A 25,978-nucleotide genomic window follows, 5' to 3' on the forward strand; every position below is an offset into this window, starting at 1 on the left:
GCCCGCTGCCAGGGTCGCAAACTAGGCCATTACACCAGAAAGGCCAGAAATTATAATATCCGTGTGACCCGATCTCAGTACACACTAGTGCTGCAGCCCGCACCCAGGGCGGCACACTAGGCCATTACGCAGTGACCTGATCTCAGTGGTGCGTCAGCTGTAGGAGAGGGAGGTTAACAAAAAACAAACTTCGAGATGCAGTTCTGAGCTAAGTGATCTGTGTATTTCTCAGAATTTACATGAGTTGAAAAATGAATGCGACCATGGAAAACCACGGTGGCATTAATTTGTCAACTCTTCGAAAATGCAAGAGATTAATGCATATGGCCGCTTTTAGCGCCAATGCCATCCATCATCCATGCTACTAGGAGGCCCGGCGCTGTGCACATTGAAAGCGGATAGCAGTTACCAGCAGAGTTCATTCTATGTTGTAGTGACTGTCAGCAGAGACAAGGGAAGGACGGTTTTCTGGAGAATCTAACAAACAATGCAAATTGCTACGCAGGTTAGGCTTGAAATATTCCGCGTGACTCGAGTGACTTGTGTGAATGCCTAGATTATTTACTGCTGAACACCAGTCTTTTCATAATGGGGCAAATTCCAACTCCCACAACAGAATCGTTACCTGGCTTTTCCCCCCAGCCCTTTCACTGGATAAAGTAATTTCCCACCCAGCATTGCTCCCGTTTCACTTTTCCCCAAAATTCATACATCTCATTCTTATCAAACTCTTACATAATTTAAAGCATAAAAACACAGACATCGGAACTAATCGGCACCTCCAAGAACACAAACTAAAAGTCAGTTGTCCACTGGCTGCAATATCCCAACCCCAAAGGAATTATCCACCCTGAATGCATGTCCTCCTCTCAGTCGTGTCTCGTGTCAATGTCGCCTATTCCCTGCTGCATCATGTCCACGACCACTCCTCTTAGAATGGAAGAGGAAGAGGACATGATGCAGCCAGGCCCTACTACGGCGTTGACATCGACAGCCACTAGGCCTTCCTGGCCCTGCTGCATTCCCCAGGGCAGGACTCCAGGAAAGCACTGTCCTCCTGGCCTGGGGAATGACTGAAAACCTTTTACTTATCACAGTTACCAGCATTGCATAGGCCGTTTGATGGCCTTCTGTCCTGCTTCCTGTTCTGTGGCCTGGCTGGCTGGGCAGCTGAGCCTCTTCTCAACTACTCCGCACAAAGTCAAGTGTGAGCCTGAGAGAAGTTCTAGCAGGAAGGAGGCACCAGGGACGTCGCCCATACGCCGGCTCCCATCCATCACCCCCAACCCCACTGCACATGAATGTCATTGGCTGGCAAACATCCAATTACATTCAGTAAATACCTGTTGCTATGCCCAAGTCAGAGGCTTGCTGGTGGTGCGCCATTTGCGCACAGATTATATACTGGCGGGCCACCCCTCTAGCGCCCCGCCAGTCTCCTACATTGTGAGATGTAACGTAGAATGCATGGAGCTACGAGCTCCATGCAACTACAATACAACTGAAGTGGCGTAATAGTGGACGCGCCCCTGTGTTGTTGTAGGCCAGGCCCAGTCATCAACATTGCAGAGCGCTCTGAGCCAGACCATGCTCTGTAATGTTAATGATTGGGCTTTGGGCCTCTCAGCAGTCACATTAATTAGTTATGCTTTTTTTTTTTGCTGCCACGGAGATGCAGCACTGCAAAAAAAAAAGAAAAAACGTTTTCAGTATCTGCACTTTGCAGCACACTATGGGGCTCAGGGTAGGGGGCCGCCCTATGTGAGCTGCCACTGTGCCTCCCTGTGACCACCTCTCCTTCTCTGCCTTTCCTCCGTTCACCCCCGACAAGGTGTCTGGACAAATCGGATCTATGAAAGTCACGTCAAAACAGTAGAACAGGGTCACCTTCTGGACAAGCCAGACCAATTAAGGTAGTATTGGCGGCAGTAAAGACTAGGTCTCAGGAGGGGTGAGGGTGACTGAAAGACCTCAATGAGCACACAGAATAAAAGGACGCTTACAAACCACTCCCAGTCAGGTGCATATATATTAAAAATACAAATATATTTATTTCAAGGCCTTTGAGTTTCAACACAAATAAAATCACAGTAATACTTCTAAGCCAACACAATCCCATCAATATACATATACACAAGACAAATGGGGTCTAAAGGATGAATGCACAAAATGGGTCCACAACTTAAAAGGGGGAGCAAACTGGCAGTGCAAATAGTCTTTAGTCCCTTCAGCATGAAACACAATCCTAACTGAAAGGCAGTCCGATCCCCAAGAAGAGGGGAGCCTATTGCACAAATTTACTTGCAATGCTGGCACACACATGCAGAAGGGTAAAACGGGGTCTCTTCAAGGGTCTGTAGCAACTCAAGAAGCAGGGCGAGGTGTGTAGAATAAGCTCCCACTATTCGTGGAGGGTCTCCCCAACAGGGCAGACAAGGTTCCAGAGTTCAGGAATAGTTCACTAGTTCGCACTAGCAGTGGAAAGGCCACTTGTGCGTAAAAATGGATGGATGCGCTATGGCCACCGGTTAGGGTTGCAATTACTTACCGATCCCTGGCGCACTCCGGCAGTTGAATTCACTTCAGTTGCAGGTTCAAACGCGGCCATCTCTCGGCTCTGCAGCTTTCAGCAACAAAGTTACAGCGTTGATTCTCAAACGGGAGAGTGGTGATTTCTCTGCTCCTGGTAGACGGATCAGGCCAGTTCCGCTGTAGCCCGTTCAGGGCACAGCGGGGCACAGCTACAATGGGTTTGCAAAGTTAGTCACCACCGCGTGTACTCCAGTTCGGGCGCTCTCTTTACTCCAGACCTGGGAATGCCAAGTGTACGAAATGTAAGTGCCATGAACACAGAGCTTACAGGGTACCAAATTTCAAGGGCATCCTTGAAACGGCGGAAGTGACAGAGCAAAGGTCCTGAGTAAGCTGGTCAGCCCACTGGTTGGCCCAGGGACACTTCTGAGAAGGCTTACTTGCAGGTTTTGATGAAGGTGCCAAGATAGTTGGTCCTAATATTCCAGTGGGTCGAAGCGTCTTTGCAGACCTTCTAGGACGACCAGATGCAGAGGGGTCCAGCGGGACAGCAGCGGTTCCTCGACTCGGCTGCTTAGTTTCAGGATACTCGGATCCTATCCTTCGTTCAGTGATAACTCCAGAGATCGACATGGTATGGGTGTTTGGAGCCTTCTCTTACCCCAATCTCCTTTGCGCCAAAATGAAGATGAAGAGGACCCAATGGGAGATCTGCTCACTTACAGGCATACCATACGTGCACCAATCATGGACCATGGTGGTCTCAGGCATTCACAGCACACCAGATTCTCTGGCACCCAGGATGTGCATTGGAACTAGACAGTCCAGCCAACATCCTGGAAGCTCACACACACAAAAGGGATGCAGAAGCCCGCGGAATTCTTGGCGTTTCGCGGGAGAATGCATGCCCAAATAAGGACTAACCCGGGTCAGTTCGACCTGGTGAAGGGGCAAAATGGCCAAAGGATACGACAGAGAACCTCATGGCATGGCCATTTTGTAGCCAGGCCACCTATTTGTGCGATTTAACTGGCAAGAAAGGGTTAATACATGAAAAGATGAGTGGCCACCAGCCCTATCCAAGGCACATCTGCACTTCTTCTAAATAAAATCTTTTGAGTTTATCTAGGGCCTTTATAAATGACAGGAAGATCCAAGTGCACTGTACAGTAAGGTACTTTGTGCACCTGCAACATGTTGCAGAAAAGTTGCAACATTGACAAGGACCAAGGGGAACAAAGTCTCCCAGTAGTGACTGTCTTTAAGGGCATGCCAGTTTCCCCATAAAAAGCGAAAAGCCAAGGGGAGTGCAGGAGAATGCTCTGATCCTCTGGTAAAGTCAGACTATGGTGTTTAACCAATGCAAACAGTTGGGGAGTACACAACTGGAGGGTAAATTACACATGAAATGGAAATCTTTCCTAACACAGGCTATCGCCCGATCTCCATCACTCCTTTCCTGGGTAAACGCTTGGAAAAGCTGGCCATCTCCCAGCTTAATCTTCACAGTTAATCTGTTGGTTGTCTCCATGACCATCAGTCTGGCTACAGAGCAGCCAGAAGGAAACTGCGCTCCTGAACATCCGTGAAGACCTGCCCTCTAACCTTTATGCTAATCACCCCTCTGAGCTCGTCTTACTTGATCTCTCTTCTGCTTTTGACACTGTCAACCATGCCATCCAGCTCAACCGTCTCTGTGTTAACCTGGGTATCACTGATCAGGCCCTGGCCTGGCTGACTTTTGTCTTGGACCAACCCTCCCAGGTGCAACTTGAATCCTTCCTCTACTTTCTCACTCACTACCTGTTGTGTTCCCCAGGGGTCTAACTTTGCTCTCTGGCTTTTCAACCAATACCTGGCACCTCTGGCTCACCGCATTGCTGCTCTCTGGTTCAACTTTCAGTGCTATGCGGATGACACTCCACGTGTTTGCAGGGTCCCCGCTTCCGCCTCTTCTCCCTCTCTCATCTTGGATGGTCTGTCTGCAATCCAGGAGTGGTGTGCCACCAATTATCTCTGCCTTAATGCCAGTAAGACGGAGATCTTCATCGGCACACCTGCACCTTCCTTTCCTGTCACTCTGGCCGGCCTCCCTTGGCTGTAACGCTCACCTGGTATCCACGGAGACGTCACTCAGCCTGTTCTGACCTCTTACGACCTCAAACCCTTCCCTGGAGGCTATTCGACTGGAGACTGGGCCTGAAACACAGGATTGGTAGAGCTTAACTCCCTATTGTCTCTGTGTGCTTGAACCCCTTCTTCCCCGGGCTCCAACCCTTCCCTTTGATCCACAGCTCACCTTGTTTTCTTGGATAGTGTGCTCTCCGTCCTGCTTTCAGTGCAGGGGCGCGTTTATTGATGCAGGCTCGTTGCTGCTTAGTTACTTCACTGGCAAGAGTCTGACAGGCAAGTATGAGTCTGTTGAACAGTTCTCTAACTTCGTTCCTTTCTTTCTTTAGATGATGGCCAGCGTCCGGAGATGGCGGCGTGCTGCTCAGATGAGAAGCGCTGAAGGTGAGTGCGATGCGTGATGCACCCCTTTCGTATTTGCAATGAACGGAGTTCTTTTTCTGTGTCTTAGGTGCCACGACATTTTCAGCGTGGATGCCGGTTATGAAGAACAAATGCGGTGGATAAGTGCGGTATGCGGCGCCTCTCGATGTTTCCACGCTAACCTGGAGTGTCTTTTCCCTCTTTCAAATGGATGAGAAGTTCTGGAGACAGAGTTCCCCCAGAGCGACTGGGATTCAGGTAAGCGTTTGAAGCTCGTACAGTATTCAAAAATAAGCAAAGACTTGCAGAATGCTTACTAATGCCTTTTTTCTGTTCTTTTCCCCTTTTCCTTAGGAAGCGGCATGCCGGGATGGGAATGACACTGCCGAAAATGGCCGCAGAACAGAAGGAGCGATGGATGGGCAGAAGCGCCGCAAGGTAAGGCTGTTCCTAACGGTGTTCTTGTTCTTGCAGGAGCTGAGCACAGAAGAAAGATGCAGGCCTACTGGAGACCGATCCGAACATGGTGACCGTCACGCAGCAGGTGCAGAAAACGCAAAGCAAGTTTCTCAGCCTGGGTTTGGGTTAACTAGTCTCTGGGTATCCCAGGTGTCTCTGGGCTGAACCACACCCAAAAGACTAGACTACACATGCAGTTCCGGGAACCGAAATATGTGGGGGCATCCCTCTTGTCCCCATCAATGCATTACAAGTCCAATCCCCAAAGTTATCCTATGGGAGTGAGTGAATCTGGTGCCACAAGCGCCAAGTCTGACTCCAAGTGGGTCTTTGGAGGGATGGAGAAGCCCTTGAGGGCCATGTAGGTGATCGTGGCCTGGCTCCAGCCTGACATCTTGGAGGGCTGGGGACATGAGGGGCAGGAATCAGGACATTGGCCCTCTTCGTGCTGCCACCTGTGAGGCTAAGAACCTCGGGGTCATCTTCGACTTCACACTCTCCTCATATTTCTGAGATCTCTAAGAAGTCAAAATATCAACTATACCTCCTAAGAGGTATTCTTCCCTTCCTCACCTTCCCCTAGAAGCTCACTGTCTCCAGAGCTCTGGCTCTCTTGGCTGGACTACTGCAACAGCCTCTTTTTAAATCTGACTGCTTCTAGTCTTCGCCCTCTAAAACTCATCCAGAACAGGATTGCGAGACTTGTCCTTGGCTTCAAGCCCAGGAATCGTATCTCTCCAACCCTAAAATCTCTCCATTGGCTTCCAGTGGTTGCATGGATCAAGTCCAAGACTCTTTGCATTATCCGCAAGGCCTTCTGGGGCCAGAATACATCCAACTCTCGTTGGAATTATCTTCCTGCTCAAGCTCTTCGCTCCTCCAACTCCCTCAGGGTCAGTCACTGCTCCGAGCAACGAGTTGGGGGTAGATCTTTCTTCGGCTGGTGCCTACCTTTAGACCAGCCTCCTGCCTCTGAAACTTGAGCAGAACCATCTCCAGTACCGCAAGCACCTCAAGACCTTCCTCTTTGCTTCTGCCTTCTCTCTTCCTCTCCCCTGCTGATCTCCTGTCTGATACTGCACTGGTCACCTGGCTACCTTCTGAATTCAGGCCCATGTCCCTACCCGCACAGTTGCACACCGACACTGCTTCCTGGAATCCCCTGCACTTGGGTCTGCATCGGCAACACTACAGTCCCCTTACCTGCACTTATTGGAAACCTGCTGTCTGCACTCAACCCTTGCACTTGCCATCTGCTGGCCACATTCCTTGTTTTTGATTCCTTGTTTACGATTCCTTGTACGGCACTTGCCCTTCCTCTCCTCCCCCCTGCACGTGCGATCTCAATGTCACTAAGCCTAGTAAGATCGTTGTCTTTGTCCTCCTGTTATGCTCACCTGGTATCCACAGGGACGCCACCCAGCCGGTTTACTAGCTGGTATGCTTCTCAGATTTGCCCCGATGTGGTCTGCGGATAAGGTTCTGCCTGAAAATACAGGAGGACTGTGTTCAAGACTGACCGACTGGGGTAAGTATCCTCCCTCCACCCCCGTATGATTTCAGTCCCTCTGGCGCCCTCTCCTCACCTTGTGATAGAATTAGGCATGCTCTACGTCCTGCCTTCTTTGCAGGGACGCGTTGTCTTTCATGGGCGAGTGCAGTCCAGTTACTTCACTGGCGCCGGCCCGTTTGATATTGTTCAGGTAGGTTTTATTGCTGTTCTTTAGTTTTGTTGCTATCCTGCATGCCTTTCTTTGTTTAAAATGCCTCTTTTTTCTCCCTTGGGTATGCAGAGCTTCAGCGTGGCGAACTGGCTTGGTTGAGCCCCGCTGGTAAATGATGGCGCATTAAGAGAGCTATGATGCGGTAAGTCTTGCCTTAGCTAACCTGTGTTTTCCTTCCTTGTAGGTCGTAGTGCTCTTCAGCGCAAGTGGAATGTCCGGAGTGGTGCCAGCCTAGAGGCGACCAGCCAGGTAAGCCTTTTGAGCAGTTCGTAATTTGTAAATGTCTCTACTGCTTTCTTTAATGTTGCCTCCATCTTCCCCTTTCAGGTCGTTCTGTCCGGGAGGCGTGCAGATTCGAACACCCGGGCAAAACTTGATCCTAACTACGCCTCTTTCCATATTGCCAATAATATCATCATAGTTCAAAGGAAAGTCAAGACCTTAGGAGTAGTTCTTGATGAAGAACTCTCCATGAAATCCCATATTTCTAGCATTAAATCTAGCTGTGGTGTTATAAACAAGAGAATTCGATATATTCGACCGTTCATATCGGAAGAGAACTGTGCTCTATTGTCCACTACATTGATAAATTCAAGATTGGACTACTGTAACAGCCTTCTGGCGGGCACCACAGCCTCTAACATCCAATCCTTACAAGTGGCACAGAACTATGCTGTGCGTAACATTTTCAATCAGTCACGTCACATACACATTTCTACTTTTAGGAAAAAACTCCACTGGCTACCCATCAAACACTACATAACGCATAAGCTGCTTACTACGACCCATAAATGCCTTAGTCTTAGCAGTCCAACCTATCGGTCATCCCGTATAGGCATAAAACCTAACGTGAGGAACCTTCGCTCTTCTTCTGCAGTCACTCTCAATTATTCTAAATTTAGGACAGCCAAATTTAGAGGTACTACATTGGATGCTCAGGGTCCCCTTTTGTGGAACACACTTCCAGCTGGTATACAGCAGATCCAGAGTTATACCGCGTTCAAACGTGCCGTAAAGACTCACTTATTTAACCTGGAATAATATGACTCGCTTTGCCTTCTGCCTCTTATGCTCGTTTGTCTTTGTCTTGTTCTTTGTGCACCCCGAGGCCCATGGGCATGTTGGCGTGTTACAAAAATTAAAATAAATAAATAAGCTGTACTCAGTAGCTGCGAGTGTTTAAGATGAAGACTCCAGGTAAGATGCTGCTGCTAATGATGTTCCTTTTGTCTCCTTGCAGGTTCTGCTTCTCCGAGGTTCGAGGGAATAGCTGGACACGGTGAGCATCACGTTGCAAGCTGCAAAGTAACGCAAAGCGTGTGGTCTTGCTCGGGTGTGGTTTAAATAGCCCCAACAAAATAGTCCAGGTAAAGTAGTCCCTAGGCTACCACACCCAAAACACTAGACCGCATAGCTTGGCTCTTAGGAACCAAGCTATGTGGATGCCTCATTGTTGGCTGACAATACAATAAAGTAGTTCCCAAGCACATTGTTTTTCATGGTGTATGAGCCTGGCGCCATATGCGCCAGGACTGGCCCCATGAGGGCTTTTGAAGAGGATGCCAGGCTCTAGAGGCCCGAGTCCTGACCCCACCTGGCCAATGGGTTTGCCAGAGGAGGTTTTGGGCGAGGGTCGTGACACCTCCCCTCTGTTCCCCTCCCTTGCCTCTTTGCACCTTACAACACTTGTGTACAGGCTATATACACGTTATAAATGCCATATCATAAGAGGGAGGATCCCTTAGAGATCAATAACAAAAGGGACTATTTCCAACAAGTGCATTCACTTCACATGGACAAAACTGCCGAGCTACAAACTGATTCTCCTGGACTGAACCCAAAATCAAAAAATAATGAGAGCCGAAGTTCTGACTCTAGCTCACTACGAGGTGGAACCCATTACCTTTAATGTGCAGTTAGGCATGCTTCAGTAACATGATGCACAGCAACACCATGCTCAGCATCCTCCGATAGTCATGAGCCATCACTAATGCATTCTTAAGAATAGTGGAAGCTGTCTGCTTAAAAACCTAAATCATGTCCTCCAAGTGAAAGACCCTGCCCCCCAAAGGTTTCTTAAAACAATCTAGTAGAGCAAATGATTGGACATAACCCTTCCAATCTAATTTATCCCTTCCCCCTCTCCCCCGTTCCCACCTCCATTTACACTACCCTTCCCCGGTCAACCTTGCCTTATGGAATGCGCATTCTCTTTGCAGTAAGGCCTTCTCTGCGCTCAACTTGTTTTCATTTCAAACATGGGTGTCTTCTACCAACACCATTACACCTGCTGCTCCGGCGATCCTCAAGATTTATCTAGAGCCTCTGCTACAGCCTTGTGCATTTCAACCATGAACACAATGAACACAGACATATCTAGGCTGATCCATATACCTCTTCTCACTCCATCAACAAGCCTGGTAGCATTTCCAAGATGCCCATTCCAACTAACTTAGTTTCAGAGATTCCCCTGTGAAGGCCTCTGCCTTGTAAGAGGGAGGATTGTCCGCAAACTTTGTTATGTCCCTCCACACTCTTAGATTACAGGCTGCTAGCATAGCATCGCTATTGATCTGCCTTAAGTGTAGAGTACTGTTACTGGACACCACCTTTGAAAAATCAAGCACTTTCTCCACATTTGATGGGGGGGCAGATAGTTGCCAACGTAGGAGTTGTGTTGCACCCCACCAAGGCCGCTGTGAACATTGGACTTGGTCAGGGGACGATACCCTATACAGAAATGTTCATCCTCAGACTCAAAAATTCATATAAACCGGTCTATTTACTGCCGCTGGAGAAAGATAGATTCCCCACAACTTTCAAATGTATCGATCACATATGCTTATAGTGGGATCCGCTCCAATCTTGTCTGCCAATACTCCTCTGAAAAGATACCGACTACAACGTCCTCTGGTTCGAGTGTGCAGCTCTAGGAACTGCATGACACATGGTATGCGCTTGTGGAATGCCATGACTCTATGCAGGGCTTATCCTCTTCCATTTGATCATCCACATTAGGGGGAGCGTCTGAGACCAGGGGAGAGTGGGAGCAGAAGGAGATGGTGCAGCTGTGCTCTATCCCCTAAGTGGAGGGAGCAAGCAAAGTTTGAGGCATATCCGCAGGTATTTCGTGAGGGTTGTGGACAGAGAACTAGGAGGCAGTGGGGGAGGATCAGGTACTGTTGGAATGATCAAAGGAACGCTACTGTAAGCGGTGCTAGGTATTACGGGAGGGATGCTGTGGGTTCCCTCTCAGAGATAAAATTCTTAAAGAAATTGCACATAGGGGATAGGTCATGATCTGTGCATATTTGTGCAGGAACGACTCCTGAGGACAATTCACACTCAGTATGAAAGGACGTCACTGGGGCTGGTAATACGAACAGAGTAAGGGGTAGACAAGAATCCCTTGCCTATAGCCGTTTAGACAGACTTGTTTACTCTTAGGTTGAAAGTCCAGCCTGCAGTGAAAAGGAGCAATGAGCCCACGAGTGGTAAGAGAAGCCTCATTAGCTGCAAGCAGTGGTGCAACCATCTTTGGCAATTCATTATCGGCAGGCAGACTTCTAGTATGAACCAAAGCTGCTTAAGAAGTGTTTTACTTCTTCAATTTGGAGTGGTCGGCCAGCCCCTCTGGCCTGTCCCTCATCTGGGGTATTCAGACATGTACCCACTGGATCCTCTGTGTGGTACCAGGCTGGTTTGAATGTATGTGAGGTCGGTGGTGTGAGTAAGCCAGAAGATGGTGCCCTTGCCATGCTTGATCTGTGAAGCAGGATGCTACAACAGTAGCATCTGATAGTCTCCATGCAGATCAGGTTGTAAAAGCTTATTTAAGGGCTGCAAGTGGGCCTCGGAGGAAACCCCCAGATGTGTGTGGTAGGAAAGGCGGAATAGACACCTCGTCTTGTGTTTTTTTTTTGCTTCTATAGCGCTTTACAGCAAGACACTTTACAAAATAATTGAATTGGTACATTGAGTAATGATGACTATCAAAAACAGGGGAGAGCAAAGAAACCGAACAAGCGCAAAAGAACACCAACATGAAAGAAATTAGCAATGATGGTACTTAACAGTCTAGCTTAAAAGTCGAGCAACATAATGAAAAAGTTGCAAGACAAAATCGGGACACCACAAGAAAAACATGGGAAGGGAGCACAAGTTAAAAATATTAAAAAGACACCAGCTAAAACAAAAACAGGAATCTGGATGTTAAAATAGTAAAGATGGGCTAAAAGAAATGTAAAAAGTCCTCACATTAAGTACAATCTGGGCTGTCTAGTCAACAGCATAGTGCACAGAGAGGAGATAGTAAAAAAGCACGAGCAACCAGGCTGCAGGCAGCCTACAGCAGACACCACACCGGGGAGCCACAGCCCCACCCCATAGGGGCCATCCAAATTCTAAGCAGTGTCCAGAAGGGGAACCTCCCTAAAGCCGCCAGACCGAAGGACCCAACCAAAAACGATGCCCACGGGCCAACAATGCAGTGTGTGCATGTGTGTCAGTATTAGGATGCTGGGGAGACACTTGAGGATCTCTCCTGGTAGGGTATCTGCCAGAGCCCTCAGCCAAGGTGCTATAGTCTCATTCCATGGCACATGCAGTAGGGTGCAGAGAACTCCACCGGGGTTGCCAGCTCGGTCACTGCTTTGACACTCACCTCCCTCAGGGATACAAGGATCCTCTCCAAGCCCAGGTCTAACCGGTCTGGTGGCGGAGTGGGTCTCGTCTTCCCTGAATGGGTCCCTGCCTCAGTCATACCCACTCAATCCTACTCCGCATTTGAATGTCTTATTTGCAAGCTTTGCGTCCCCCCTTTCACTATAATCTACCTCTCCCTCTGGGACTGGGACAACCACGCCTCCTCTCTTCTGACCTCTTTCTCCAAGTTCCTCCTCCTTGGAGATTTGAATATTCACTTAGACTCGTCTGATGCAGCCACTCCATCTTTCTGCAACCTTTGTGACTCTTTCCCTCACCATTCTTCCCTCTGGTCCAACCCACTCAGCTGAGCATACCCTGGATGCGCTTATCACAGCCGATATCTCCCTCTCAACCCTTTCTCCTGGTTCTGACCAATGCGCTCCACTCCTCCCATCTGGAGCTCCTTGGCTCCCCGGCTAAACCTATGCCTCCACCGCCAGTCTCCTCAGTCATCCGACCGCTAAAGCAACTGTCAGTATCTACTTTTGCTGCCCCTTTCATTCCTCCCACTCTCCTTATACTGACTCCCACACCGTCTCTTACCTTACTAACCTTCACCTCTCCAACACTCTTGATATCCTTGCTCCTGCCATGAGGATCCGCATGAAGCCTGGCTCAAAGTGCAATATTTGGTACAATTCCTACCTATCCTCGCTAAACCCAATTGCAAAGTTGCTTAGCAAAAATTGTTGGCCTCTAGCACACCCTCGGCTTGATGCATGCTGCAAAGGCCATACAGGCTCTCCATATGCTCCAAGAAGCAGGCCCATATCCAAGCCCGCACCCCTGGTGCCACAAACCACAGAACTTTTCAAAATCTGCAGGGAACTTGCCAACCCTCCTTCGGTCTCTACTTCTCTTACTTCTCAGGCTCTATGCATGGTCTTGACCACCCATTTCACTACCAAAACTCAGGACAGCCTGTCCTCTCTTCTACTCCTTACTCCTCCCCCTGTACCCAGGCCCCCCCTTGGCCCTCTATAGTCTCCTCTCCGATAGCACCGGACGAGGTTGCCAAGGCAGTCTGTTCTATGAAAGTCTTGTTCAAACAAGTGCCCCCCTGTTCCTCTAGAACTACCAACGACAGCATTGCCTCCCTCGCTCCCTCCTTGGCCAAGTTCTGTAACCATTCTTTTGCCAGTGGCTCTTTCACATCAACCCTCAAGCTCTCCCTTGTGCACCCCCTCCTAAAAAGGATGTCTGCAGACCCTTCCTGCCCAGCTAACTACCACCCTGTTAGGCAGAAACCTGTGCAGTTCCCTTGGGGAACACTGCAAAAGATTTAAGACTACAGGTATAGCAGTAAACCCACTTGGTAGCAGTCCGCACCACCCAGATTTACCTGGTAGCTGTGGCTGAGCAGTCAGACTTCCCTCAAGAAGAGTTAGGCAGTATGTAAAGTATACACAATAGGTACTCCAATACAATAGCACAAGCAAACACTGACCAGAGCTTGGTTTCAAAAGTATATAGTTATTTATTTATTAAACACACATAAGTTGAAATCACTCTAGCAAAATATAGTAAAAACACTTCAAACACAGTTATAATGAAAGCAGTTTCAACCCTTACTCCTATCTAGACAACTCTAAATTAACGCCACATAATTAAAACAGAGGTGAGCGCTTAACGTTAGATGACACTCTAGTAGGTTCAAGAAAGGGATAAAAAGAAACAGAAATGGGTTAAACACACCACTCTAAGATCCAGAACACTTGCAATAGGCTCAAGGAAGCACAAAGTCACAGGAGAGCAAAAGTCACTAGGCAGGGCCCACTCTTAGAGTAGCCGGAGCGAAAATGTGCCCAAGATCACACTGTTATTAGGGATTCAAAGTCTTGCAAAGAGTTAGAAAGAGTTTAGAGTGGCGTAGAAAGTTTAGCCAGGGTGTTCCAGGCACTCCCAGGTTCGAAAGCCGGGGGCTAAATCTACCCCGTACAGTCGGTGGCAAGGGAAGCCAGGCGGAACACGGTACCTTAAGCGGAAAGGATCCTCCAGCGGTGGCAGTTGTTCCAGGCAGTGGCAGCAAGGCTCGACGTCGGTCAGGGGAGAAGAAGTTCTCGCTGAAGAGCAGAAGAAGAAGGTCGTTGCACTGCCCGGGAAGAAACCAGCCGCGGAGTCCTCCGGTTAAAGGGTTGTACCGACTTTCGCGGTTAGGGGTAAAAGTGTGGTAGTCCGGTTGCCGGGGTGCTTGGCACGGGCAAGGCGGCCACGAGATACCTCGAGAAGCGAAAAGAAGGCGAAAACTGGTTGTCCCCACCAGTCAAGGGAAGGAGCCACTCCGTTAAGAGTTCTCCTCGGTCGTCGGGAAAAGTGGTGAGACGGTTCAGCAGGGCTCCACCGGGTGGCGTCGTCGAAGCAGGTCGGCTCAGCTCTTCCCTCGTCGGATTCTTAGTCCTGTGGCGACTTCTGAAGTTCCAGTCCCCAAAGCCCTGCTTTTATGCAGCAAACCCCCATTCACCCAGCCTAGCTGTCACTCAAACATGCTAAGTGGTGAGCCGGCCGGCTCACCACTTGGGCCAATCAGGACGGAGTGCGACTTGAGTTACCAAGGTAACTCAGTCCAGGGTGCCTAAATCCCCCTCCACCCCTCCTAAGTACCCCAGACAGAGTGGCACCACTTTGGAGGGCTTCTGTGGAGAAGCCCGCCAAAAGTGGAACAAAGGGCTCCACTTTGGGTCAGAGTTACAGAGGCGAACGCCAACGCCAGTTTAGAATCAAGTTTTGGCAAAAAGTCCCAACCGGAGTTATAATAATAAATATATAAACCGGCGGTATGTTTAAGGCTACCGTAAATAAATAATTAAATGTGTTAGCCTAAAACAATGGGAAATCCCATAGGGAAATATTCGCGGTCGAATATAAAAAGTAGTTTCCACTGCCACCAGCCAAAACTCGATCAGGGGGGACGGAGACGTGCCCCCTCGACTAACAGACCCTGGGGCAATCGAATTGCCCCAGCCAGTACGTCCACAATATGATGGTTTGTACTGGTTCTGTTCAGGATTCAAGACTAGCAAAGTCTTTGGTGACTTTACATGCCCTGGGAGACAGTAGTCAGTCCCAGGGTATGGAGTCTATGTTGGGGAGTCCCTAGGACACCCCTGGGTCACGGCACAGAGGGTGCGGTGTAACCCATATCACAAAAATACATGAGGCCCTATGGAGTAAAAGACCCCATAGCCCATTCAACACAAGGTTTAACCAAGAAAACACACTTCAACAGGTCCAAGAGTGAGGGTAAAAGAGTCTCACTCTTGGCAGGAGAAAAAAAGAAACCCCAGAAATCCAGCAAAGCTGCTGGGGGACTCACTAGATAGGGAAATTCAGCCTAAACAGAGAATTCTCCCTAACACACCCCATCTCCACTACCCCCTTCTTGGGCAAACTCTTGGAGAAGTTGGTCATCTCCCTACTAATCCATCACAACGAATCTGTTGGCTGTCTCTGCGACCACCATTCTGACTTCAAAGCAGCCAGAGGAACCGAAACTGCTCTCCTGAACACCTGTGACGACTTGCTCTCAAACCTTGATTCCACCTCGCCTTCCGTTCTCATCCTCCTTGATCTGTCCTCCGCCTTTGACATGGTCAACCAATTCCATCCTCATAAATAGGCTACGTGATACCCTAGGCATCACGGACAGGGCACTGGATTAGTTGACCTACTTCCTCTCCAATAGGCCCTCCCAAGTGCATCTGGGTCAGTTTCTCTTCTCCAACTCACTCTCCACCTGCGGCATCTGTCAGGGCTCTAGCCTCTCACCGTGGCTCTTCAACAATTACCTTGCCCCTCTCGCCCACCAGATACCCCACCTTAGACAGAGCCTTCTCATTGGTACTCCTGCCCCCCCCCCCCCCTCTCCTCACAACGCACACCTTGAGGAGGTGAAGCTGAAAGTGAGATTTCTTGAGAGGCATTCTCCCTTTACTCACCTTCCCCCAGAAACTCAGTCTCCAGAGCTCAGGTTCTCTCCAGGCTGTACTACTTTAACAGCCTCCTCCTTGCCCAAGCACAGGGATGCATCTCTTCACTGGCTCCCTGTGGTTGCAAGGATCAAATTCAAGACCCTCTGCATAATTCACAAGGCTATCTGGGGGCCTGGGACCTCACTAGATCCACCTCTCCCTCCCTAAATAGCTTCCTGCTAGGGCTCTTTGGTCTTCTAGCTTTAACTCTCACGCTTTTCCAAGGAGAAAGTGAGCGGTAGATCTCTTTCTTTGGCAGGAGCCTCACTGTGGAACGGTGTTAGGCAGAATCCTGTGCAGTTCCCTTGGGGACCACTCCAAGAATATTAAGACTACAGGAGTAAGCAGTAAACCCAATTGGTAGCAGTCTGTACCACCCAGATTTACCTGGTAGCTGTGGCTGAGCAGTCAGACTTCTTTCAAGAAGAATAGGGCAGTATACAGAGGATACACAATAGATCTAAAAATCCAGCAAAGCTGCTGGGGGTCTCACTAGGTTTGGGAAATTAGCCTTATAAGAGAATGCTCCCTAACACTTGCCGCCCCCCCCCCCAGACTGAGGGACAGGAGGATTGAATCCACTCCTGGATGAATCACATACCTCTAGTCGGTTACAAACATCCTAGAGAGACCATCAGCAGACACTTTGACCTGTGTTCAATGGAAAAATCAAAGGTTTTTCTTTGTAAGCTATATGACCTACAAACCCTTTGAGGAACATCTTCCTTTTTAAATCTATAGGGGATCTGGTTCACCAGTCCCTCGGAAGTTGGTACAACTGCTGACCCTGTGTTAGGCTTTTTCAAGGGGTCCTTATAAAGGATTCCCTTAGATCTAGAGGGGCCTCCAGGGTTCCCCACCACCTCTCTGTTGGGAGCAGGTTGGGTCTCAGGCCTCTTGGTTGGAGGGGTTGGGCAATGTACCTGCTTCCAATTCCTCTTAGATCTTACCTACTTTAGGAGTTTCCTTCCCAATACTAGGATTTGAGTTGGAGCCTTCAGTAGAAGGTCCAACAGTCTGAAGGTTTTTGGCCTTAGACTTCTCGTTCCTGGTTTTCTACCAGCACTGAGAATTACCAGTTCTCTTAAGCCTAGAGAGGGGTCCAGTTGGTCTATCCACCTCTTCCTCAGAAGCAGGGGGAGTCAGAGACTCTAAAAACTGGGGGAACAATGATGGAGCTTGGTTCGGGCTCCCATTTCCCTAACATACTAGCCTGAAAGTTGCCTGGGTTAGAGGTCAACTCACTAACTCCAGGGCTTGGGTTGGGGTTCTCAGTAGAGGTTCCCACAGGCTTAGACTGGTCCCTTAAGGTGGCCTCTGTAGCCAATTTGGTTAGGTTCTGCTGTTCCATACTGGGAGGCCTGGGGGTACTGGACACTACTCCTAAAGTTCTTAGGTCAATCCCCCTACAGGACTCTCCCAGGCACCTCAGTCTGAACACTGACAGGAATCCTCACTGTCATGTTATTACACTGAATGAGGGCTGGTAGAATGGGACCCATCTGGACAGGGCCTCCAGAATTTCTAGTGGGTGCCTTAGCAACATCCTCAGGTTTGAAAAAGCTTTCATCCACTACTGTTCCGCTGGCCCCAGTGTCTCTCCTGGCAGGGGTATCCTGGCCATTGACAAGAACACTGTCCATGTAATATATTTTAGAGTTTGCTGGTAGGGAGTCAGATCTCCCTATTCTGGTTGCTAACCAGACCCATAGGCTCAAGGGTTCTTCAGCAAAGACTTCAAAGTGAGCACTAGCCAATTGTACTTCCTCCTCAGGAGTGAAGGCTAAGGAGACTCTGCTGATCCCTGCATGTCTACCCTTACATTTGGGATCTCCTTTCACATGGTCAGTTGCCTTACAGACATGGCATGTTCCAAATGCTCTATGGAATGGTGGCTTGGTCTGACCTAGTTTGGGACCAGAAGGTACACTAGTCTGATGGGGTTTCCCCTGGTGTCTTACGCTGGTTATTTTGTTGTTTGTGCCCCTCTTTGGTATGGGAGGTATTAGAATGCTCTGGATTCTCTTTTGGTGGCTGCATTCCCTCATCCTTTTTCTGAGTGACCCCTGAATCCTTGTGAGTAGCCCTGTTGGTAACCCACAGGTCAGCAGCCTTAGCTAGCTTCCTGGGATCTATTTTCTTTGAATCAGCTAAGTGCTGTCTGAGCTCAGGAGAGCAGGCATCATAAATTGACTCCAACATAACAAGATTCCTCATGACCTCACAAGTGTTCACTCTGTAACCCTTAATCCATCCCTGTAAGTTCTTCAAACTTTCATTCACCCAGGTAGCCCAAGGGGTACCATCATGCATTTTGAGGGTCCTAAACTTCTTAAGGTGCTGGGAAGGGGTCTTCCAAATCTAGCTATTAAAGCTAGCTTCACACATTCATAGTCCATCCTATCCACCTCCCCGCAACTCCATTACCACATCAGATGCAACAGGGGGGAGCCTAGAGAACAACCAAGTAAGCAACTGATTCCCTGTGATGTCCTGGAGCCCATGATTATACTCAAACATAGCCAACCAATCCAACACATCCAACTTAGGTTCATACATACCAAAACACCACTATTTGTAAAAAAAAGATGTGAGCGCGTAACTTAGATGGCACTCCAATAATTAAGTAAAAGGGAGAGAAAAAGGCAGGTCATGAACATAAAACAGTTCCCAACATTTTTATAAGACCAAAACAAGTTAGTGAAGGAAGAGTCCACTGTAAATCCAAAGTTCATAGGCCAGGCCCACTTTAAATGGAGCAAGGTGCAATGTGCCCAAGATCACACAGTTTAGAAATGCATTCAAGTCTTTGTAAAAGTGTTCAAAAGAGGTTGGGTTGATTCAGAAGGTAAAGTTAGAAGGTCTGGGGGCCAACCCAGTTGGAAAGCCAAGGGTCACCTTTAGCAAACCGTAGAAAGGGAGGCCAGGTGGAACACAGTACCTTTAAAGCTGAGGAAGCTTCAGCGGTGGCAGTTGTTCCTGGCAGCGGGTGCAGTTCGTGATTTCGACCAGGGGAACAGAGGATCTCGTCGAGGAGGAAACTTGGAGTTGTTGCACTGCCCAGGGAAGAGACTAGCTGCGGAGTTTGTCGGTTAAAAGGTGCGTTCCTGTTATTCGCGGTCACAGTGGTGAAGATTGGCTATCCGGCCGCCGGGGTGCTTGGCACGGGCGATTCGACTAAGACGTCCTGGAAGGCGAAATGGCGAACTGGTTGATCCCACCAGCTCAGAGGAAGAAGTCTTTCAGCAGATCATCTTCTCTTGTCGGGAAAGTGTTGAGGTTGTTGCAGCAGGGCTCCACCGGTGGTGTCGTAGTTGCAGATGGCTCAGCTTCTCCCCTCTTTGGATTTCTTAGGTCCTGTGGCGAATTCTGACGTTCCAGTCCCAAAAGCCTTGCTTTTATGCAGAAAAACCCCATTCAACAGCCTACCTGTCACTCATACATGCTAAGTGGTGAGCCGGGCAGCTCACCACTGGGCCAATCAGAACAGAGTGTGACTTAGGTTGCTAAGGCAACGCAGTTCAGGGTGCCAATTCCCCCACCCACACATCCTGTGGAACCCAGACAGAGTGGCAACAGTTGGAGGGCTTCTGTGGAGAAGCCCGCCAAAAAGTGGAACAAAGGGCCCGACCTTGGTTGGAGTTACAGAGATGGACACAAACATCATTTCAGAAAAGAGTTCTGGCGAAAAGACCCAACCAGTGATTTTATATTAAATAAATAAACCGGCGGTATCTTTAACATTGCACCAAAAAGTGGTGCGTTTAGAACCAATGGGAAAATCCCATAGGAAATATTCTGGTGGAATATTTTGCATGGTAACCACTGCCACCAGCCAGAAACTCGACAAGTGGGGACTGGACAGTGCCCCCTTGGAAACAGACCCAGGGGCAATCTAATTAACCCCTTCCAGTACTTCCACAATATGATGGTTTGTACTGGTTCTGTTCACAATTTTGGACTAGTAAAGCCAATGATGACTTTACATGCCCTGGGAGACAGTAGTCAGTCCCAGACTATGGAGTCTATCTTTGGGGTCACTATGACACCCCTGTGTTACTGCACTGAGGATGCTGTGTAACACATACATTAAAACAGATGATACCCTATGGAGTAAAAAGACCCCATAGCCCATAAGCACACAATAAGTCAAAGACCTACCTCAAATCATGCCTAAGAGTTGGAGGAAAAGAGTCTCACTCTTAGCAGCAGAAAACAAACCCCAAAAATCCAGCAAAGCTGCTGGGGGACTCACTAGGTTTGGGAAATTAGCCTTAGAAGAGAATTCTCCCTAACAAACGGCCTCCCTGACCCGCTCCGTCTTGAGCCAGATCTCCTTAAATTTCGGAAGCTACTCAAGACCTTCCTTTTTACCTCCTCCTTCCCCCACCTCTGCTAGATCCACCTGCCTCTATGTCTGGTTCCTGGATCTCCCACACCCCTTACCAGGGTCAGACCCTCCTTCGACCATTCTCCTGCCACACCCCTTACCAGAACTTGCCTTCAGGCAACCTTCCCTGACTAGCCTACTGAGACTGGTCCACCCCCCCTGCAATAGTTGTCCCCAGTCCCTTAGCACTTGCCCAGCCCCCTAACACCTACCCCCTGCACTCCCCCCCCCCTCTTCCACTCTCCCCGCACTTACTGTTCATTGCACTTGCACGGTCCAAATGTTACAAGACCTAGGACAGTTATTGTCATTTTCTCCTGTCTCTTCCCCCCGGCCACCCATTTGTCTTGTGGCACCTGGGAACACTGATATATAGGCCCCACTTAAATGCTCAATCATTACAATTATAAATACAATACATTAAATAAGTAGGGAATGAGTTACCTAGCCGGGTTTCTTTGTGAACAAAATTCGGATTCACAACAGAATTACAGGGCACAGAGAATTGCTTCATCCCCTGTTAAATCATCATTGGATAGTAGTGGCCTTAATGCACTGGACATCAAAGAATATTGCATTACAGGTGGATTCAGTTACAGTATAGAACACAGCGGTGCAAGGGTTCTGAACCCATCTTTTTAATGAGGATTATAAATATTTTCTTCCTGCAAGGTTCATTCAGCAGGTTAGGTATGATGCCTCATGGATTACAAGACCACTTCGGCCCAGCATAGACTAAATTCTCTTTAGCAGATCTTGATAAGATAAACAAGAATCCCTCTGTTTGCAAAGAGCATCTGCTTATGGGGTAAAATGTTCTTAGTAACCACCCATGGAAGAAGTGAGCAAACTTTCTATACATTGCATGAACATGAATTATGTTTGTAGGTCTTCCAACAGACAACTGAGAATAAAGAATGTGCAAAATTGTAAAAAACCTTAAAGCTTCAGAATGGTTGAAAATATTCAAGCATACCAGAAGTGTCCAAAATGTAGGTTTTAAATGCATGCAATTTAAGCGAATACAAAGCAAAATTAATAGATCAGTGGATAAATAATGGACACACTGTTACATCACAGTGCACATGTTTTGGGAATGATACATTGTTGAAGCACTGTGGGAGAAGATAAAGTATTTAACAAAAGAAACACATTTTTAGCATCCGTCTACATATTAGTAAAAGGCACATTAGGAATGAATTGGATATTAAATGTAAAATCTTGACATAAGATCCAGAAACGGCAGAAAATTGCAATAGCAGAAAACCGCCTGAACTTAGCAGGGGATTCAAGATCTGTGGAAGACTTTTTTTAATGTGCAGATAGCCCTAATTGCATCACTTGATAACACATCTTATCCTCAGCCTTATTTGGTAATGGTAAAATCTAAACAAACCTGAACACTATTGGATTATAGTGCATGGTATCAGTTCAAACATGTAATAACATTCACAGTCAAGACTAGGCAGTGTGCATATACTATTTGAAACTTCCTTTGGGGTTGGGTTGACGGGTGTGGTTAGAAACCGGTTTTTGATTGTTTGCTTTATTTCCTTTGTATGGCAAAACAAACACAAACAGCAAATCAGTGTAAAAGGTAAAGTAGTTAACCTAGAGCACAACAACAACAAAGGAACACGGTCCTTGGGGGGTCATTTTCCAAGTGAAGCACACCACAAGAAATGGCAGTAAATGCATTTACCACCATTTTATGTGATCTGCCTCATTTTGCTCAATTTGTAAGGCAGACCTGGGGAGTGAAGCAGACGTTCCCTTTCCGACACCAACATACAAATTAACAAGTATTGATATCAGCATGGATTTACAAGCTGGATTAATGCAATGCATTCTTGTGAAATCTCCCTTCAATTGCCACCTGTTCTCAAAGCAGACGGATTCCATAGGAACCCATTGTAAATGCTGCCTTCAAAGCATGCTTTGTAGGCAGCATTTCCACTTTTCCACTGCATGGTGGAAAAGTGAAGGGTAATAGTGGAAATCGCCTTAGTATACTCCTTACTGTGTTATGCAAAGAAGGATATCTTGCACCAAAAGTGTAAACAGAGGCAGTCGCCTTTGTGAAATTACTGAGTGTCATCAAAATGATCCACCTTGAAATTCAAATGGGTTGGCAAATCCCCCCTGATGTGCCTCCCAGTTTGCAAAGAAATATGCATACCAATGCTAACTCGGACACTACCATGTGAATACTTACGTTGTCATGACTCAGCATGACCCCCTTTGGCTGTCCTGTAGTTCCTGATGTGTAGATCAGTGTACAGCACTGATTGGCCTTCTGTGCATCAATGATCTTATCGAGCTGAGCCTCAGGGTAATCCTTCGCAAGATTCATGAACTCGGTCCACTGCAATGAAGAAAGTTTTGTAAATATATTTATTCGTACAGCACTGCTGTACTCCATTTTCAACAAAGTAAACATCTTCTTTATCTTAAAAAGCTAAACACAAACTATTTTAGAAGACATGTACAGGCATGAACAGAAGAACAAATTACTTTCCCCTGGTAATGTTCATTCGACTGGATGTTCCTCTCACGTATTCCTCATCTTTATCTCCTTCCAGCATTAGCTGCTTTGGAAAGTTTCTCTGTGGAGGGCACCGTGCCTTATTGATGCCATGTCCCTGGATGGCCTCAATCCGCTCTTGAGCAGGACGTCACCGGACAGTTCAACTAGCACACACGCGCCGGTTACTTCAGTTCGTTTTTCCCCTCCTCAGAGCACAGATATTCGCAAGGTCAAAATGACCAGACGGTAAAGAGAGGAAGGTGCAATACACAGATATTCTACTGAGGGGTAGGATGGGAGAGGCGATAAGGAATAGGCGGGAGGAACATCCAGTTGAAAGAACATTAAATGGGGTAAGTCATTTGTTCTTCAAATGGATTGTGTCCTCTCACATATTCCTCATCTTTGATACACTCCCAAAACAGTAAGTGAAGGAGGTGGGAGCAAGAGTGTACGTGTCAATGCTGTGAAATACACATTCCCAAATCCTGCCCCCTGACGCAGAGTCCAGGCAATATTTCGAAAATGTATGCAGAGAGGAGCAAGCGGCAGCAGCACAGATGTCTTGTACTGGCACCCCTCTGTAAAGTCGATGAAGTGGCCAGACTCCTAGTAGAATGCACCCACATGAGAGTCTTTACCCACAAAATTATAGCATTCTGAAATGCAAAGTATAATCCAGCAGGACAAGGTTCAGCCAGTCCTAGCGTGTGACCCCGTATAACCAAGAACAATTGGTCATCGTGTCTAAGGCTTGCCATCCTAGAGATGTAAAAACGCAAGGCTCTCTTAGGGTCAAGACGATGCAGTCTTTCCTCCTCCTTAGAAGGAGGAGGTGGAGGATAAAAAAGAAGGAAGGACAATTTTTGGAGTAAGATGAAACTCAAAATACCTATGGAAGACAGGTGGGACGGATCAAAACAACCCTTTTCTTGAAAAAGGAGGTAAAATGCAGCTTACATGAAAGAGACTGTAGTTCACTAACTCTGCGCACCCATGTAATGGCTGTGAGATGTTTTGAGATTCAACATCCTTTGAGAACATGAATGTAGAGCCTCAAAAGGAGCACATGTAAAGTATTTGAGTACACAGTTCAAGTCCCAAACTGGTAATGTTAAAGGGACAGGAGGGAACACATTAGAGAGCCCTTTCAAAAATTGGACCACAATGGGGATCTTTAACTAGGATCCCTGCTCTGGCGAGCGCTTAAAAATGGATCATGCTGCCAGGTATCCTTTTACAGTGCCAACCTGGAGCCCATGGTTGGCCAAATGAAGCAAAAACGACAACACCATTGATGTCCATTGGTGTCACAAGCAAAAGGATCCACATTCTTAGCTCCGCACCAGCTGTAAAATATATTGCAAAGGCAGCGGTACAGAGACTTTGTTTCTGGTATTCTAGCCGACAGCAACACATCCATTAGGTCTTCCGGGAGGTCCGAATGTGTCTTAAACTCTCAGAAACCAGGCATGAAGGTGGAGAGTCCTGATCTCTGGGCAAAAAATATGACATTCCTCTTACAAAAGTAGTTCTTCTCTTTGGTGAAGATGAATTGGTGGGGCAAATGGACATGTCCAGAAGGTCCGGGTACTGCATCCTCCTTGCCCAATCTGGAGCGATCAGGATCATGGTTTTCCCAATCTTCAATCTCCCGATGACGTGAGGAATGACAAGGACTGGAGGTAACGCCTACAGGAGTCGAAATTCCCAATCCCTACGATCGAGTCTACGAGAGCTCCTCCCGGAGGAATTTCCCTGGAGCAGAACAGGTTGCATTTCCTGTTGACAATGGGCACAAACAGATCTACTTGACAGGTTCCACAAAGGGTGTATATCTCTAGAAGGACATCTTAAGTGCTCACTCGTGGGAGACTGGACTGCCTGCTCAGAACGTCCGCCATGTGTTCTACTCTGGCAAGATTAACGGCAGTGCCCAAAACCAGAGCTGCATTGCCTCTTTGCACAGTGGTAATGAAAAGACACCACCTCGCTTGTTGAGGTAGTGCATGGCCACTTTGTTGTCCATCATTATCAGGACATTCTTGCAAATTACAGAGGGCAGAAAGTTCAGCAGCACTAGTCTGATTGCCCTCAGCTCAAAAAGGTTGATGTGTAGACCAGTGACTGTAGATCGTTGGTGTGGGGTCCCCAACCCAGGAGTCATCTCCGTCTATGGCCAGGGTTGCCAAAAAGGTTCCCTCTTCAACACGTTCTCCTCGCAGGCCCACCACAGGAGATCCTGTGTGACCTTGCTCGAGGTTGAAGTAGATCTGTCGGTTCTATGTTATTTTTTCAACATGAATTCTGCCAAAGTACTTTACATCCCCTAAATTCTGCCTGTTGGGGCGATGGGTTGGGGATATTTTGGGTGGTTCCGCCCCCCACCCCAAACTCACCTTTCCCTACCCACCCGACCCAAAATATCAATCAATACATTTTTTTCTGCAGGATGTACTTTGGCAGGATTGTCGGAAAAAATGACTGGATACCGATCTGTCATTCTGCTGGAGAACTGAAAATTGAGGGACCATTGGAGAAACCTTAATTCTCAGACAAGCCTCTGGCACCAGGAAAATACAGGCTGCCATGTGGCCAGGCAACCTCAAGAAATCAACGGCTGGAAGACACTGAGCATTCTGAAATCTGTCTACCCAATGTGTTGAGCCCTCACCTTGGATGGCGAGGCTTTCCCCGGGGAAGCATCCAGAACCACTCAAATAAATTGAAGCTTTTGAGACGGTATCATGTGGGACTTTTTGAAATTGAAGGAGAAGCCCAGTCCATGGAGAGAGTGGCAGGTTCCAGGACCTGTTTGGGAGAAAGGGGCCTGATCAGCCAATCGTCCAGGTAAGGGTAGATGTGAATCCCCCGCCCCAACCTCCGGAGACTTGCTGCCACAGGTGAACCTTAGGTACTTCCTGTGCTTTTGATGGATAAGCACATGGAAGTTAGCATCCCGAAGGTTCAATGACACCATCCAAACCTGGACCTGGAGGACTTGAAGGATTTGAGAAAGAGTGACCATTTTGAACTTGTCCTTCCTGAGGAACTTGTTCAAGCATCTCAAGTCCAAAATGGGTCTAAATCATACATCCTTTTTGGGGATAAAAAGTAGGTGGAGTACCACCCCTGGTTCCTCTCCGCTATAGGTACTGGCTCTAAAGCTCCTTTCTCC

The 25,978-nt window shown here is 47.9% G+C and overlaps 1 protein-coding gene across 3 annotated transcripts in view; it reads right to left on the reverse strand.

Annotated features, from left to right (window-relative positions):
* ACSBG2 (acyl-CoA synthetase bubblegum family member 2) overlaps positions 1-25,978 on the reverse strand; it is an 811,342-nt gene that overhangs the window by 308,023 nt on the left and 477,341 nt on the right. For all 3 annotated transcript variants that reach the window (XM_069649557.1, XM_069649556.1, XM_069649555.1), the window contains exon 8: positions 22,489-22,638. In XM_069649557.1, the coding sequence (XP_069505658.1) occupies positions 22,489-22,638 (150 nt within the window). The remainder of the gene's footprint in view (positions 1-22,488; positions 22,639-25,978) is intronic.

This window comes from Ambystoma mexicanum, chromosome 1p, assembly GCF_040938575.1.
Source record: "Ambystoma mexicanum isolate Mex_15411 chromosome 1p, UKY_AmexF1_1, whole genome shotgun sequence".
Classification (NCBI taxonomy): Eukaryota; Metazoa; Chordata; class Amphibia; order Caudata; family Ambystomatidae; genus Ambystoma; species Ambystoma mexicanum.